Genomic DNA, 14983 nt, shown 5'->3' with positions numbered 1-14983 from the left:
GCATGCATGAACCCCTTGTGTAAGGTGGGGTAACAGTGCTACCTATCTCTGCAGGATGCTGTGTGGACTGACCAGGTGAAGCAGCTACACCCCAGGCCAGGCAGAGAATAAGAGCTTTACAGATGGTGGAAAGAGCTGGCTTTAGAAGACTGAGAAGAAAAACATATGAAGATAACACTTAACATGTGAACGAACCATTCACAGAAGAAAATAGAGTTGGATTTACAACAGACATTACGTTCCATGAAAAAACGTGTGAAAGTGCTTCTGCCCAAGAGGAGGTACTTCCCATAATGTCAAGGGTAAGCATGCTGGGATCTTTCTAGCCACACAACAGGCTGTACGCACCATATCCGGTCAGTCGGCGGAGGTGGAATGTTGACTGCCAGGGTTCCTCTGCATTCTTGTACTTCCACAGTTAGCAGCAGGGGTGTATTGGAGACTTCTTCAATCTTCTTCTTAATGAACTCTGTCTCAGTTGCTTTTTGGAAGTATTTTGACTTGGTAATCTTATCAACAAACCTCATAATCTTACTTGTTCGATGACCTCCCACATACCTTTAAATGAGGGACACAGACAGGTGTTAGTATAAATTTTGCTCCTCCACACACACAAACTCTGTGGCTCTTCGTTCACCTCACTTTAGACCAGAGTTTTTCAACCGAAGCATTACTGACATTTTGGACTGAGTATTTCTCTGCTGTAGGGTCTGTCTTGGGCACTGCAGGATGGTTAGCAGCCTCAACCTTCTAGATGTTAACAGCAGGCTTCCCCCAGTCATGATAATAAAAAATTGTCTCTAGACATTGCTGAATGTCCACCGGGGGTGGGGGTGGGGTGCCGGCAGGGGCACAAAATAACCTCTCAGTGAGAAACTACTACTTTAGAGATGGTATGGGGATCAGAACCCAAGTCTTGACCCATGGAGAGACAAAGTTGTCACAGTGCAGAGAAGACATCAGACCTTTCCTCCTTAATAACCCTCTGCTAGTGACTGTAAATCCTGTGTCCTCTTAGAGGAATCTCCCCATCTCTACACTTCAAAAAGGAAATCATGCTGCATCAACAGAGACATAAAATACAGTATTTAACTGACTGTCTTTTAGGTGATATATCAATTTTAAATGGCAACTACTTTTCAAAGGGCTTAGAACTTCTTTCTAAAAAAAAAAATGCTAATCAAGCTGGCATGCTAGCAGGTCAAGAAAGCAAGCTTTTCTATCAGGTCATAGTTACCATAAGACTGCTTTAAGAAGGGAAGATATTTGTTTTTTAAAAAACGCACACATGGGCAGCACGGGTGGCTCCAGTGGTTTAGCGCCGCCTTCAGCCCAGGGTGTGATCCTGGAGACCTGGGATCGAGTCCCACATGGGGCTCCCTGCATGGAGCCTGCTTCTCCCTCTGCATGTGTCTTTGCCTCTCTCTCTGTGTCTCTCATGAATAAATAAAATATATATTAAAAAAAACCTGCAAACTTTAGATATCAATTTCTCAAATGTCTGGATTCTTTTCATATTCTGTAGGATTTCAAAAGTGAATAGGCTGATATCTTCTTACAAGTGCTTCTGAATCTCTGGTTTCTTTACAATCTTATTTTCTTCAACTCACCTTAAATAACTAACAGATCCTTACAGAGAAGCTATTTAAGCACTCTGATTATTCCAGAGTCCACATAACAGTCAAAGGGAGCTCTGAAAATGAAGTCATGATCTAAAAGATCAGCTAAGTGACCCACATCTTTAAAACACACCAAAGAAATCACTAGACTGTTCCAGCCTTGCTAGAAGGAACTGGCAGGCAGCTCAGCATAATTGTGACCCGACTGAAGGGGAGCAGTGCTCTCCACCCGGCACCAGGGGGAGGTGTTGTATAAGCTGTGCCCCTTGCGAGAAGCTCGCCTTTCAATTCTCTATGCATAATTTTCTTATATTCAAGTGATGCATCACTAAATTCTACTCAAACTAATACTACAATATATGCTGAACTTGAATTTAAATAAAATCTTTAAAAAATACTTTTTTTTTTCAATCGCCCAAGAAAGCCATCCAGATGGGGACCTTCTTAGCTAAGAAAAGCTATTTGGATCTTTTGGCTGTGGGGCCTGGAGTTTCTAGCCACTCTGGGTTCTTAATGCAAAAACCATTCACTCGATGTGAAGGAGGAAGAAAGATTACCAGGAAGAGGGGGAAAAAAGCTCACTCCCAACTTGGTACCCCAACCCCTGGAGACCCTCAAAACTGGATCCACTCACCCTTCAGCCCCCGGGAGAAGTGGTTTGTCTCCTGCGCTGGGCTCTGGAGCGTCGTCTTCATCAGAGGAGCCAGCACTGGAGGACTCCTCATCGCTGTCCGCCAGACAGTACGCCCTGGGCCTGCAACTGATCAGGGCAGAGTCACCACCGTAGCCTGTCCTTCAGGCTCTGCTTAGAAAGAGAACACACATGCTCCACCGCTAACAGGTCCTCAGTCTCCCCACTCTGCCCAGAAAAGAAGAGGCCCAATCCAAGAGTCCTCGGATTGGTCAGGCTACCCAGGAGGCTCTTCAGTGCCAAGTTCCCTAAGAGCAGTGCAAAGGACTTGGACCTCAAGAGTTCTATTTTGTGCATGCGTCAGGACAGGTGGTGGGAGTGTGATGCAGTCCACACAAAATGCAGGGATCTCATCAAAGTGCAGCAGGAGCCAAGTGGGAGGGTGAATGGAAAGAATGATGGTTGCAGGGGTGAGGTGACAGCTTATGTTGGCGACATGACCTCCCCTCACCCATGACGGGGATGTTCAGGCAAGTCCCTTGACTCTGGCTGAGTTTAACAGCTATGATGCTTTCTTATTCACCTCCACATTAGTTTTGACTCGAGACTCCTTTCTAGTGAAACTACATATGTTACCCCATACCTGCCCTAGCCCCTAAAGGCCATAGAAAAAGCTAACAATCACACATGACAAATCTCAAGGGACTCGGGGAATCAACTGACAGGAGAACCCAGGAAGTTTTCTGGAGAAATACAAATTTAAAAACCATTTTAAAAATAAAGTAATAAAAGCATGTCTAGGTGGTTCAGCAGTTGAGCATCTGCCTTTGGCTCAGGTCATGATCCCAGGGTCCTGGGATACAGTTGCACATCGGGCTCCCCACAGGGAGCCTGCTTCTCCCTCTGCCTGTGTCTCTGCCTCTCTCTGTCTCTCATGAATAAGAAATAAATCTTTAAAAAACAACAACAACAAATAAAGTTATACAAAGCCTCATCAACAAGCAAAGTCTCTCATTCATCTTCCCAGGTTGAATACTCAGTTTCCAGAGGCATAGGGATTACTAGATCACCAGCAGTGGCAAGTGCCCCTCTAATGGTATGGGACAGGGGAGGAGGATTCTTGGCTGAGCTTCAGCCCCATAGAAGGCAATTTCCTTCCTGGATGGTGGCTTTGCTTCAGAGAAGCAGAGAGGCAGGGTCCGTCCCTGAGCCTCAGAGACTTAATTGGGATGAAGCGAACAAGAGACAAAGTAGTCTCTGAACACACTAAGCAACCAAATAGTCACAAAGCAGAGGCAAGGCCTTGTATTTTTGATAAGGACAAAATTACCAGGAGAGAGGAGGGCAGTGGAGCTTAGGTCCTATCCTTACAGGTGCAATGCCTTTGAGGTCTTCCTCTGATCTCACATCGAGCAGCCATCCCTTGGCCAATGGGGACCAAGGGCACCCAGGGCAGAGTACATACAGGAGGGCAGACTTAAAGGCCCAGCAGAGGCCCCAGCCCTGGAAGGGTGGGGCTGAAATCTCCACCCCTGAAACAGGAGCTTGACTGTAAGAAGACCCCACCAGTGTCCTCCCTGGCAGGACACCCGGATCTTCCTCAACCCCAGCTCTGAAACATGAGAGCAAGCTGTTTCAGCCAACAGGCTTTCATGTACAGTTAAAGGGAAACTCCCCCTGCAGATACAAAAGGGCATGGGGATAGCATCTAACTGATTCTTTCTCCTTCCGTTAGAATCCTGGCTAGTCCAGGAATGTATATGGGTGCTCATTGATCACAAAGCCATTTTGGAGCTTTCCATGGTTAGGCAGTCCTTACAGAGATCTTCTCTTATATAAAATGTGCACAGCAAAATATTATTCCCAAGAAAGCCCAAATTGGGTGTTGAGATGAGGAAAGTTGGGGAGTCAAATCCCCAGATAACACAACCAGCTGAGACATCCATTTTCCTTGTCCATAAATACAATGACTAGGCTCCCTGGGTCTCAGACCTAGAGCTATCAGATGAGGAGTCTGTGTCCTGACTGCACAGGTAGCCTGTTCCCCATCCACGCAGCACTAAAAAAGCTGCCTTGAGATCTGGGACTGCAGTGAAACCTGCTGAGCCACCATCCCCTCCTGTCCCCACTGGTATTTGTCATCTGGCAGCCTCCAGACTTGAAGCAAAAGATGCCAAAGGCTGAGCACTGCAGAGAGCTCTCAGGTTCCCAAATTAATCCTCTGCAGGATAGAGAACAGGATAAATTTTTGTGGCTGAAGTTAATAATTTAGACAATGCCCTATCAGTTAAAGTAGATTAGGTGACATGAAATTCTGATTTTGACCAAACAGTACCTCTATGTGGCACCCAATACTTAACTAATTAAATGGGTAACTAAATGTTTGGCTGTTACTCAGTTTTATAACTGAACATGCATTTTATGATATCATGATGTCAGTATGAACTTCAGAGAAAAATACACTGCACATTCTTAAATAAGGTGTGCTAAACATAATAAGCCTAATTTTTAAAAATGCTTCTTAGAATCCAGCTATGATATCCTTTCAAAGAGCCACCTTAAAGGGCTAATTCTAGTTTTGCTGCCTCTGCTAAAAATCTATTTGGATATGAGCTTGGAGTCAGATACATAAGAAAAAGTGAATTAAGCACAGCCCTGGTGGCTCAGCGGTTTAGCACTGCCTTCAGCCCAGGGCGTGATCCCAGAGTCCTGGGATCGAGTCCCACGTCAGGCTCCCTGCAAGGAGCCTGCTTCTCCCTCTGCCTGTGTCTCTGTCTCTGTCTCTCTCATGAATAAATAAAATCCTAAAAAAAAAAAAAAAAAAAAAGGATGCATAATTAGATTAAACAGCACAGTGAGGTGGCCACACAGGAGAATGTATTTTCTTGGGAGTGAAATTGGCACCATTCATTTGCCACAGACATGCATGTGCGTATACCCACAGAGCGAGACCAAGTCACAGTGTGGGCTGCAGGCACTTGGCTCACAAAACACAGGAGCTTCAGGGTTGTGGTGGTTGGGAGTATACTGTGACCTAGGGACCCAATTCAGAGGTCACAATGGCCCCCCTATGGGGACTGTCCCACCAGACCCAGGCTGCAGTGGAAGAACATGAACTGGCCAAGTGCCTCCAAAGCCACAGTTCCTTTAGAGAGCAGCCAGCCTGTAAAAAATTCCCCTTACTGACTCACTCTGGTCCTCTTCAAGTCATTTCCTAAAGTTACTACCTGAATTCCACTTTGAGCACCTTATTGCCCCAAGGTGATGTAAACTACAATATGTAAGAGGGTGGCTATTTGGGAAATAGAGACTAAAGGAAAAATATCTACAGATATAAAGACATATTTCAGAGAAAGGACTTCACTAGAATAAAGCAACACAGATTGGCATTTCTCACTATCATCCTCAGGATAATAACGTGAGGACATGAACAAACTTTCTAACAATAAGTGGGGCTTCTCACAGGTTGAGCAGCTTCTTCTAGAGACTCCCCAGGCCACAGTCATTTGCACACTTGAAGGGGACTGAAAAGAAAGCCATGAAACAAAGCAGAGGCCCAGCCACAGCCTCCACTTTGGAGAGATTTGCCAATAAGGAATTTCGGTCTCTCAGTATTTAGACTTAGGGGGATTCTGGTGTGCTCATGATTGAGGAAGTGATGAAGTGGGTTCTAGAATCTCTTCTGGGATTAGGTTCTTAGTTATGGATGGGCTTTCAGAGGCTCTCAGTGCTCCCAGAAATTGTGAGTCAAAACCGTACAGGTATAGACATTTTCAGGGAGGATCCAGAACTCCTGAATTCCTAAAGGGGTCCTTTATATATATATATATATATATATAAAGTTAAAGATCTATCTTTCTAGGCCTTTTTCTCTCAAATGAAGTACTTGGAATGGGTTTTTTCCCTTGCTTTTAAAATTAAATGACAGCCAATTACCCATCAACATATAACGTAACACCATAGGAAGAGGCAAAACATTTTATACCCGCTCTACTAGGACAAAAATGGTACTTCAGAAGTATATTACAAAATATACCATCATATTCCAAAAGCAGAGGATTTTTTTTTCATGTAGTCTGGAGAAGCACTGCTTACTCAGAAACATGCCCATCCTCTTTGATCAGCCAAGGTTTATGAACTTGAAATTGTGCCAAGAGAGTCACATGAACGTGGCACACCTAAATGGCCAAGATCTCAGGGACCTGGCTGTGTTGGGGCCCCGTCTGCTACCCAAGACACCCCTTTCTAAGGAGTCCAGTCACCCTGTGCTGTTGAGAATGGACTCCTTCCACAAGGCTTCTGACATTTGCTCTGCCCTCTCCTGTATAGTTAGAACTCACTTTCAAGGCTGCTTCTGCCCATGGTGCTTTGTCTTACAGGCTGGGCAGCTAATACACAGCTGTGCATGGCAGTGGGGTGGGGGCGTCCAGACACAGGAAATTGAGTCTGATTAGAGAACTAGATCAAAACACCAGCAACTCAGATGAGGGAAGTTGGCAAGACTTTCCCTCCCAGGAAAGCCTCTTATGTACTCTGACCTCAATCCTCTTAGGTCTACAAACTGAGCCTTTATGTTCAGGGACATGATGAAACGACAAGCTTCCTAGTGGCGTCACATGGGACCAAACAAGACTCAGCACCTACAGGGTATGAAATGCTACATGGAGAGTTGATAAACACCACTCACCAGAAAATACAATCCACAGATTGCCGAATCCAAACACATTTTAACAAATAGCAGAAAAGTGAAAGGAAAACAGCACAGATACAGGTTAGATTGCATACAGGTAGGGAAATTCTCCAATTGTTAAAATAACATTTCATTAAGTAACTGGGAGAAATCAGAATAATCTAAGTAAAAGCACATTCTCAAATGTCTAACCATCCCCCCCTCTGCCAATCTGCTATGACCATATGTATGAATACAAGCACTAGGTCAGCATCATAACCAAGCAAAAATCTAAGAGTCTGTGTGTCTTATATATAGACCCTGCGAAGGTGGCTCCTTGTGGGGTTTTTCTGTCATTGTACTGTTAATTCCATGCCAACGGATAAAAATGTGAGAAGTAGACTCTAATCAGTATTTTTAGTTTGGTCAAAACAATAATATAAAGGAGTATTTTAAGGCATATGGAAAACTAAAGTTCCAATTTATCCATTCTAGGCCTCTAAGGGGGAAAAAATAAACCTTTATTACCTATCTCACGAATTTGAAATATTTACTAAATCAAACAAACTGTGGGCAGCAGATGCAATATCTTCTACAAAGAGAGGAATTTACTAAGTAAATCAATATTTTATTATTTAAGGAAAATACATCTCAAAACACTTTAGAAGCACCCTGTTGGCTACAAGATCAATTGAAATAATTTAGACTTTATGATTAAAGCAGATGGACCGACCCCCCCCTCCCCCCGCCCCCTCCAGGGACCTTAGCCTTCCCACACAATGCTGTTTGTGGCTGCAAGTTGACAGAGGAAGTTTCTGAATGAGGATTCTTTTCACAGAGCATTTTCTTGTGCAGATGAGCCTGTCCTACTGGTCTGAGTCAATGATGCTTTCTGAATAATTGCTCTGTGTGCCCCCCTGGCAGCAATGAGGCCAAAAGGTGCTGAGCAGAGGTGGGGACTCCCAGTCTTGGGGAGATGGAAGTCGGGAACCCCTCCCTGAAATCCTCTGTGGTCCAGAAGTACATGCATGGAAGCTCACTCAACATCCGAGGCTATTACACATCCAAGTTGCTTCCCAAAGGCTAGAGGAAGAGGTTGGTTCCCCGGGGATGGGTTAGTAAATTTGTATGGCCCCTTACCCTTCTTTGCCAATTTCTCCAACCTTCAGGGCTTCAACAAGAGGCTCTTTACCTAGTTTGGTCAAATTCATTTTGGTCTCGAGAGTCATCAGAAAGGACCCATTGTAGGACATTTCCAAATCAATCCACAGTCCTGGAGAGAGAAACAGTGAAAAAACAGAAGGTTCCCATCCCTGCCAAAAACACGACTATAAGTGACAATATAAAAACTTACATTTTAAGGTACTGAAGTAGGTATCACATTGAAAGCCTGTAGATTTATATTGCCTGTACTATCAATGCATGCAACAGGAGGTCATGTAAAGAAAAGCTCCTGGAAATGGTTCAAGTGTTTGTCACTTTGCCAACATGTGAATATCCATTAAAATGGTGAGCTCAGTGCAACCTGTCAGTCCTGGAATGGTCCTGTTCTCTGGGTTTTTCTCGCATTTATTTATTTAATTTTAAAAATGATTTTATTTATTTATTCATGAGAGACACAGTCTTCTCACATTTAATAAGAAAATACACTCCCAACAGGAGGATGGCTTGACCTAGGGCAAAACCAGGACAAAGTCGCTGATTCCCAGCCAATTATGAGGAAGAAGAGAGGTGCGGAGACCTCACTGAATGCTGGGCTATTCTTTAAAGCCACACATGAGAACCACTGCCTTAAAATAACCTCATGTTGGTGGGGGAGTGGAGCACAGGAAATGTTTCAGACTGAGCTCAGTATGATTGGGATAGGGACAAACATTTTTAGCACCCTATTCTTTCTGGAAATTGCTTAGTAATGGAAACAAAAGAATTAATGTTCAAGCACCATAATTATCCAGATAAAGTGGGATAACTGCTTTGTACCTTAGTTTAAAACCCTGTTCCTTAGAAAAGACACCAGTATCAGTGAGATCGTATCTAAGAGGGTTTCAACTTTGTGGAATTTCAGTGGGATGGCCCACCAACAGAAGCAGTCACTGACCAGAAGTCCAAAATGCAATCAGAGATTATCTCCTGACCTTCCACACAAGGACTCTAGGATTTGGGGTAGAACATGCTACGTTGTGATTTTTAGACTCAAGGTTCTGTGACACTTCATGGACTTTCAGTCAAAATGTGATTGTTCAAGTGGGTGTTTAAATGTTAATCCACTTTATAGATCCTCATAAGATGCATGACAACATCTAAAAGGAAGCAGGAAACTCATCTAAAACCATCGCTGACACAGAGCAGCATTTCAAGCAATTACAGTAAATAATCTATCCCCTATTTGGCTACCATTTTAGATAAAAGCTTTGCTTAACCTCAAGAAGCACTAATGGTGTAATTCCTCACTACAGGCAGAATAATTCCCATTTTGTTTTCAACAAATTCTTTTTATCATAATTAAAGGTAATTGTTTTCCATGAATGACATTAGGTGACATGTAGGTCAATTGTGACTTTGTTTGTAGCAACTCACAAAACTGCTTTATTTCTTGCTTACATTAAGCAGTTAAAAATCATCAATTAGCTTGCTCTTCATAGGTAGTTACTGGAAACAAAGGGTACATCTGCTTTATTTATTTTTTTTTTTAATTTTTTTTTTTAAAGATTTATTTATTTATTCATGATAGACATAGAGAGAGGGAAAGAGGCAGAGACACAGGAGGAGGGAGAAGCAGGCTCCATGCACCGGGAGCCTGACGTGGGATTCGATCCTGGGTCTCCAGGATCGCGCCCTGGGCCAAAGGCAGCCGCCAAACCGCTGCGCCACCCAGGGATCCCGGTACATCTGCTTTAATGAAGACATTTAGTCATTAATCACTTCCAGTGGAAAGGGAATAGGGCAAAAAGCCAGATATGAATAGGCTTTAAATTCAGTATAGATAGAACATCAATAAAGAAGGTATTTATTGCTGTATAATATGTCGACCTTTTTTAAACTTGAGAATCGATAGACCCCAACTACCTGGCTGTTGTTATGTATTCAGAAATAACTTCTGAGAATCCTGGTCAGGTTTCTAATAAATATTAATAGTGTATGTAGTGCCTTTGAAGATTGTCATAATAAAGGCAATGCAGAATTTTCCTTCTTATAAAGTCCAAGGTTTTGTCTGTCTGTTTTTTTATGAGGAGGTGTGGATACAGCTTAGTGCACTGCTGACTTACACCCTGGTAACTGGAACATCCTGCCCAGTGACATGTGGTTCAGCGCTCCCTCCGCCAGGAGTTGAAGTGAGGCAGGCAGAGGGAAGATGCATGTGGAGCCCTAGCACATGGACCAGGGCTGGAGTTCCCTTGCAAGTTTCTAGATCTCCTCATGTGCACAAGGGAGGGACTGCACTGCCTCTTCAGGGGAGGGCTATGTCCATCCTGGCCAGGGCTCGTCCCTCTGCTGTCACCAGCCCCATGTCCTTACTTCCAGGACTCTCTGCTCCAGCCTAGTTTTCTGCTGCTGCCAAGGCAGATGGGGACTGAACGAGAGAAGGCCACTGGGCCAAGGGGACACAGGGCAGGCAGAGAGCCCTGTCTGGGCTGGGGAGGGTATGAAGCATGGACATCTGATCCAGCCTCTGCATGAGGAATGGGGTCGGTTTTTTAATGTCATTATACAGGCCCCAACAGGCCCACCCCCAGGGCTATGTCCAGCCCTGGCTGGCGGGGAGAATATGAAGGAGTCAAGAAGGTCTTGAAAACTTTAAAAAACAGATATAAACTGCAACCATTCCAACAAATTACTTGACACACTTGCTTGCATTTAGATGAGGGTAAGGAGACTATTTTAGCATTAGGTGCAAAGAACAACTTGCTTCTGTGACAATGATTTGGCGAGCCAAAGAGCCCCCCGAGAACCCTGGAGCACACACAACCTGGAGCCGAGAACGACCAGTCACGTCACGGGTCAGTTGGGAGGCTCCTGCCTGAGAGGACTGGACAAGGAAATTAATGGCACCTGGGAGGCTGTCTTCTCCTTGTGGACAAATGTGTCAGCAACGTAAGGATGGAGACACACCCTGTTCCACCAGCGGTGTCTTAACCAAACTGAAGGCCACTCGCCTGGATGAACGTGGTTGCAGAACTCTCTCTTTTGTGCTTCTGACAAATGTTAAGACTCCTGTGAGGCATTCCACTTAAAATGCTGCTTTCTGTCACGATCTGCTCTTGCTAGAGCTCAGGGACAAAAACCAGAAGTTGAGCAGAACAAATTTTTAAGCCTTTAATAGGAGTAAGGCTGTCAGTGCATTCAGAGGTCTCCAGAAAGGCCATGAAAACAAAGGGTCTTTGTTAGTCTGCTTGGGCTGCTATCACAGAACACCACAGATTGGGCGGCTTAATCAGCAGGCATTGGTTTCTTGAAGCTCTGGAGGCTGGAAGTCTGAGATCAAGGCACCGGCCAAATCAGTCCCAGTCAGTGTTCTTCTGGCTTGCAGAAGGCCACCTTCTCCCTGTGTCCTCACACGGCAGACAGAGAGAGCAAGCTAGCCCACTGGTCTCTGCTCATGAGGGCACAGTCCCATCATGAGGACCCATCCCTCATGAACTCCTCCAAACCTAATCACTGCCCCAAAGCCCCACCTCCAAATATCATTACATTGTAAGTTAGGCCTCTAACATCTGAACTGGGGGGAACAGGGGAACACAAGCGTTCAGTCCATAACAGATCCTCCCCCACACAAGAAAGGGTCCTTGTGCAAAGAGGATGTCCAGTGATGAAGAGTGGCAGCTGATTACCAACAAGTCCCTACAAGACGGCACTTCATCTGGCAAGATGGGGAACAAAGTGACGATGACAACTTCAGTCAGCTTTCATGCCAGAACCTGTGAGGAGCTCAGATGGCTGCTTTTCTGCTCTTCCGCCAAGGGCAGGATCAGTTACCACCATCACCACTTGGAGGGACACTGCAGCAAAAGTTACAGCCTGTTCCACTGAAAATGTTTCTCGAATTCTCAGTGCAAGACATTACGGCTAAAGACACTGAGATACATCCCCGCCTTCAGGCACCTTAGGCTCGAAGATGAATAAAGATGGCCAGGGGCACCTGGTACATGGGAGATAAGCATGTCTTAGCATGTGTCACCACGGACAGCATGAAAAGAGGCCCTTCAGCCTTCTCTTGGTATTCTATTTGACAGACACCATGCCTCAGAACAGTCTAGCTGTGGCCATGGATATCTAGTCATTTCACTCGGCAGCTCATTGTTTTATTATTATTAAAATAGCTAAAAGGCATCAGTCTCACTGGAGTAGGCTTAACAGGATACCTGCTGCTTAAAAGGGGTAAGAGAACCCAAAGCCTTGCTCACCTGAGCTTGGCCCTTATGTTATCTGCTCCTCCATTTCCCTCTAATTGTGACTATTACTGGTTGATTTTCACTTTGAGAGGCACCATTTGTCATCCAAAGAACAAACTTCTTAAAATGGCACATTTAATAACATATCATGAACAGATGTTGGTTAATGGGTTCTTAGAAAAGCACACCGGTGATTATTTTGTTCCTGGTGCCATATTGCTCACTCAAATACCACAGAAAATTAGCATTCCTTGTATTAGGATGTATCTTTTAGGACAGATGCTCTCTACCTGCAACTGTTCTCGGAAACAGCTCTGCCTCTCAAGATTGATCTAGTCACAAATCAGAGTGTCCTCTCTTCCACCCCAACAGAGTTCCACAAAATGGTATTTTTCTCTCTTTTCTGGAAAAAGTAATTTTTCTTCCTGCAACATGATCTGGTTAGAGTGTGTGGGTCCATTCCTGTCAGCACTGAGCCCCACGGTCTGGCCCTGTCGCTGTGCTCAGCCCTGGGTTGGCTGCTATATTTGCTCTTAACAAGGGCATAGTGGAAGGAATGGGCGGGCCACAGACGGACTCTGGGTCCAGTTTTCTGCAATACTCAGGGGCAAAGTAACTTCAGTTTCAGCACTGGATAAAGGTACCAGGCACTAAAGGTTAAGGTCCAGAAGATGATCTGTAGATGGCGGACACCAGCAGTCACAACCAAGGGCATCTCCGAGAACAGACAAGGTTCCTGTTCCTGTGGGACACGGTATTCTTGCCATAGAATCCAATACCTTCTGTCATGTGTTAAACACATGCGCCGCACACCCTGGAGACTAAATGAATTAATCTGAATCTGAGGGGTCACAGCCCACATCCATGGTTCATCCTGACATTGGGTGACATGCCTGCGGGTACTGCCCAGGTGTCTGGGCCCACTGTGCAGCCTAAAGGAAGAAAAAAGACCTATACACATCCCTCAGTCAAAGGTGCACATGGAGTGAGCAGGGCTCAGAGATGAGGTGGGAGGTGCACAGCCAGTTTCCAAGGGACAAATCTTCTCTATCTTCCATCTACCTGCCACTGGTAGGAAGTGAAGACGCCCCTGGGAAAGGTGGTCATTCAACCTGAGGAAACTGGCTGTGTGTCCTGGCACTTGGACAGGCCAATGGTAGCCAACATGTGATTTCAGAACTATAGGCGTTGCTTAGTGGCAAGGCCACAACAACTGAGAATGGCCTTTTTCTTTCCATTTATTCCTGTAAAATGGGTCAACTGGGCACCAGAGCCACCCACATTCTAAGCTCTCCAAGAGCAGCAGCAGCAGCGAAGGTGCCACTACTAATGGTAAAAGTAACAACAGCCGGCACTTCCCACGCTCCTCTTCCAGGGGCCTTTCATGCACTAACCCACTCCACCCTCAGACCAGCCTAGCCTACCAAGTCATATAGTCTCCTCACTGGAGAGAGCAGTTAGCAGGGTTTATGGAACCTGCCCTAGGCTGCAGAGTGGTGAATCCCAAAGCCTGACCCCAGAGCTGTGCTCAGAGCCACGGGTCATCCCCTCATCCCGAGGATGGAGTGATCCAACCAGCTGTGGTCCCAACAGCCAGCCCCCTCCACCCCCTGGCCAGGTGCTTCCAACAAACACGCACAAGTTAGGAAACATTTAAGAAAGAAAAAAAAAGGGTATGTGTGGGGATTCCCTCCCTAGAGATCTGGTGGCCGCCTTTACAGGGCTTGCATTTCCTTGGAAGGTGAGCTCTGCTTTCCAGAGTCAGTGTTAGCCAGTCACCACTGATTTTCATTTCCTTCAAAGAAAAGTTTACCTTAGAGCAATGGAATCCAAAACAACACATTTCCTTTATGTTTATTTCTATTTTGACTATCACATGCATCCTTTGCAGACTTGGAAAAGCCTAATTTGATGGAACTTTTAAAAACCACAGGCTTTATGTCTTTCATCATTCCTTTCTTTCGTAACATTTCCTCCCTTGTTACATAAGCAGGCAGACGTCTAAAACTTGCCCTGAAAGGAGTTAAATAAGAATCAAATGGATTAAAAACCAGCAAAGCTTTGATCTGGGTAGAAAAATGTCTTGCCCCAGAGGAAGAGGAAAGAGACTTAAGCATTTGGTGAATGTCACTCAAAGCCTGACAAAGCTGCCCTGGGAGGCCGCAGAGTTCAAAGCTATAGAGACACTCCTTAGATGCCGCAAAGCCCAGTTATGGCCCTGCTTCTTTCTTGCTGGAAATTTCTACTAATGCAACAAAGGACAGAGATAAGAGACTGCTAACACATTAGGAAATAGAGCATGTCCACATATTATTTACTTTATTTAAGCTTGACTCTGTGGAGGTGTACATTAGCTGATCATTTACCAGCTTGTTACAATTCCTAAAAGGGCAAACAGCAGGGCAGCCCGGGTGGCTCAGTGGTTTAGTGCCGCCTTCAGCCCAGGGCGTGATCCTGGAGACCTGAGATCAAGTCCCCCTGCATGGAGCCTGCTTCTCCCTCTGCCTGCATCTCTGCCTCTCTATCTGTGTTTCTCATGAATAAATAAATAAAATCTTAAAAAAAAAAAAGAAAAAGAAAAAAAAAAGGCAAACAGCAAAGGCGAGTCCAAAGCCCACCAGAGCCAGAGGAAGGCAGGCAGCCATCAGGTGGATGAGGTGGAGATCCTGGCTAG

General features: G+C 45.0%; 1 protein-coding gene across 5 annotated transcripts in view; it reads right to left on the bottom strand.

The window, feature by feature from the left end:
* The window catches only part of TEX2 (testis expressed 2), a 101744-nt gene that overhangs the window by 4813 nt on the left and 81948 nt on the right, over positions 1-14983 (bottom strand). For 4 of the 5 annotated variants that reach the window (XM_077853784.1, XM_077853785.1, XM_077853786.1 and 1 more), the window contains 3 exons: positions 8060-8192; positions 2254-2379; positions 349-558 (listed from right to left, as the gene is read on the bottom strand). In XM_077853784.1, the coding sequence (XP_077709910.1) occupies positions 349-558; positions 2254-2379; positions 8060-8192 (469 nt within the window). The remainder of the gene's footprint in view (positions 1-348; positions 559-2253; positions 2380-8059; positions 8193-14983) is intronic. The other variant, XM_077853788.1, reaches the window with a different exon arrangement.

Source organism: Canis aureus, chromosome 16, assembly GCF_053574225.1.
Source record: "Canis aureus isolate CA01 chromosome 16, VMU_Caureus_v.1.0, whole genome shotgun sequence".
Classification (NCBI taxonomy): Eukaryota; Metazoa; Chordata; class Mammalia; order Carnivora; family Canidae; genus Canis; species Canis aureus.
The sequence above is the reverse complement of the archived record's forward strand: the minus strand, read 5'-3'. Positions and strand labels throughout refer to the sequence as shown.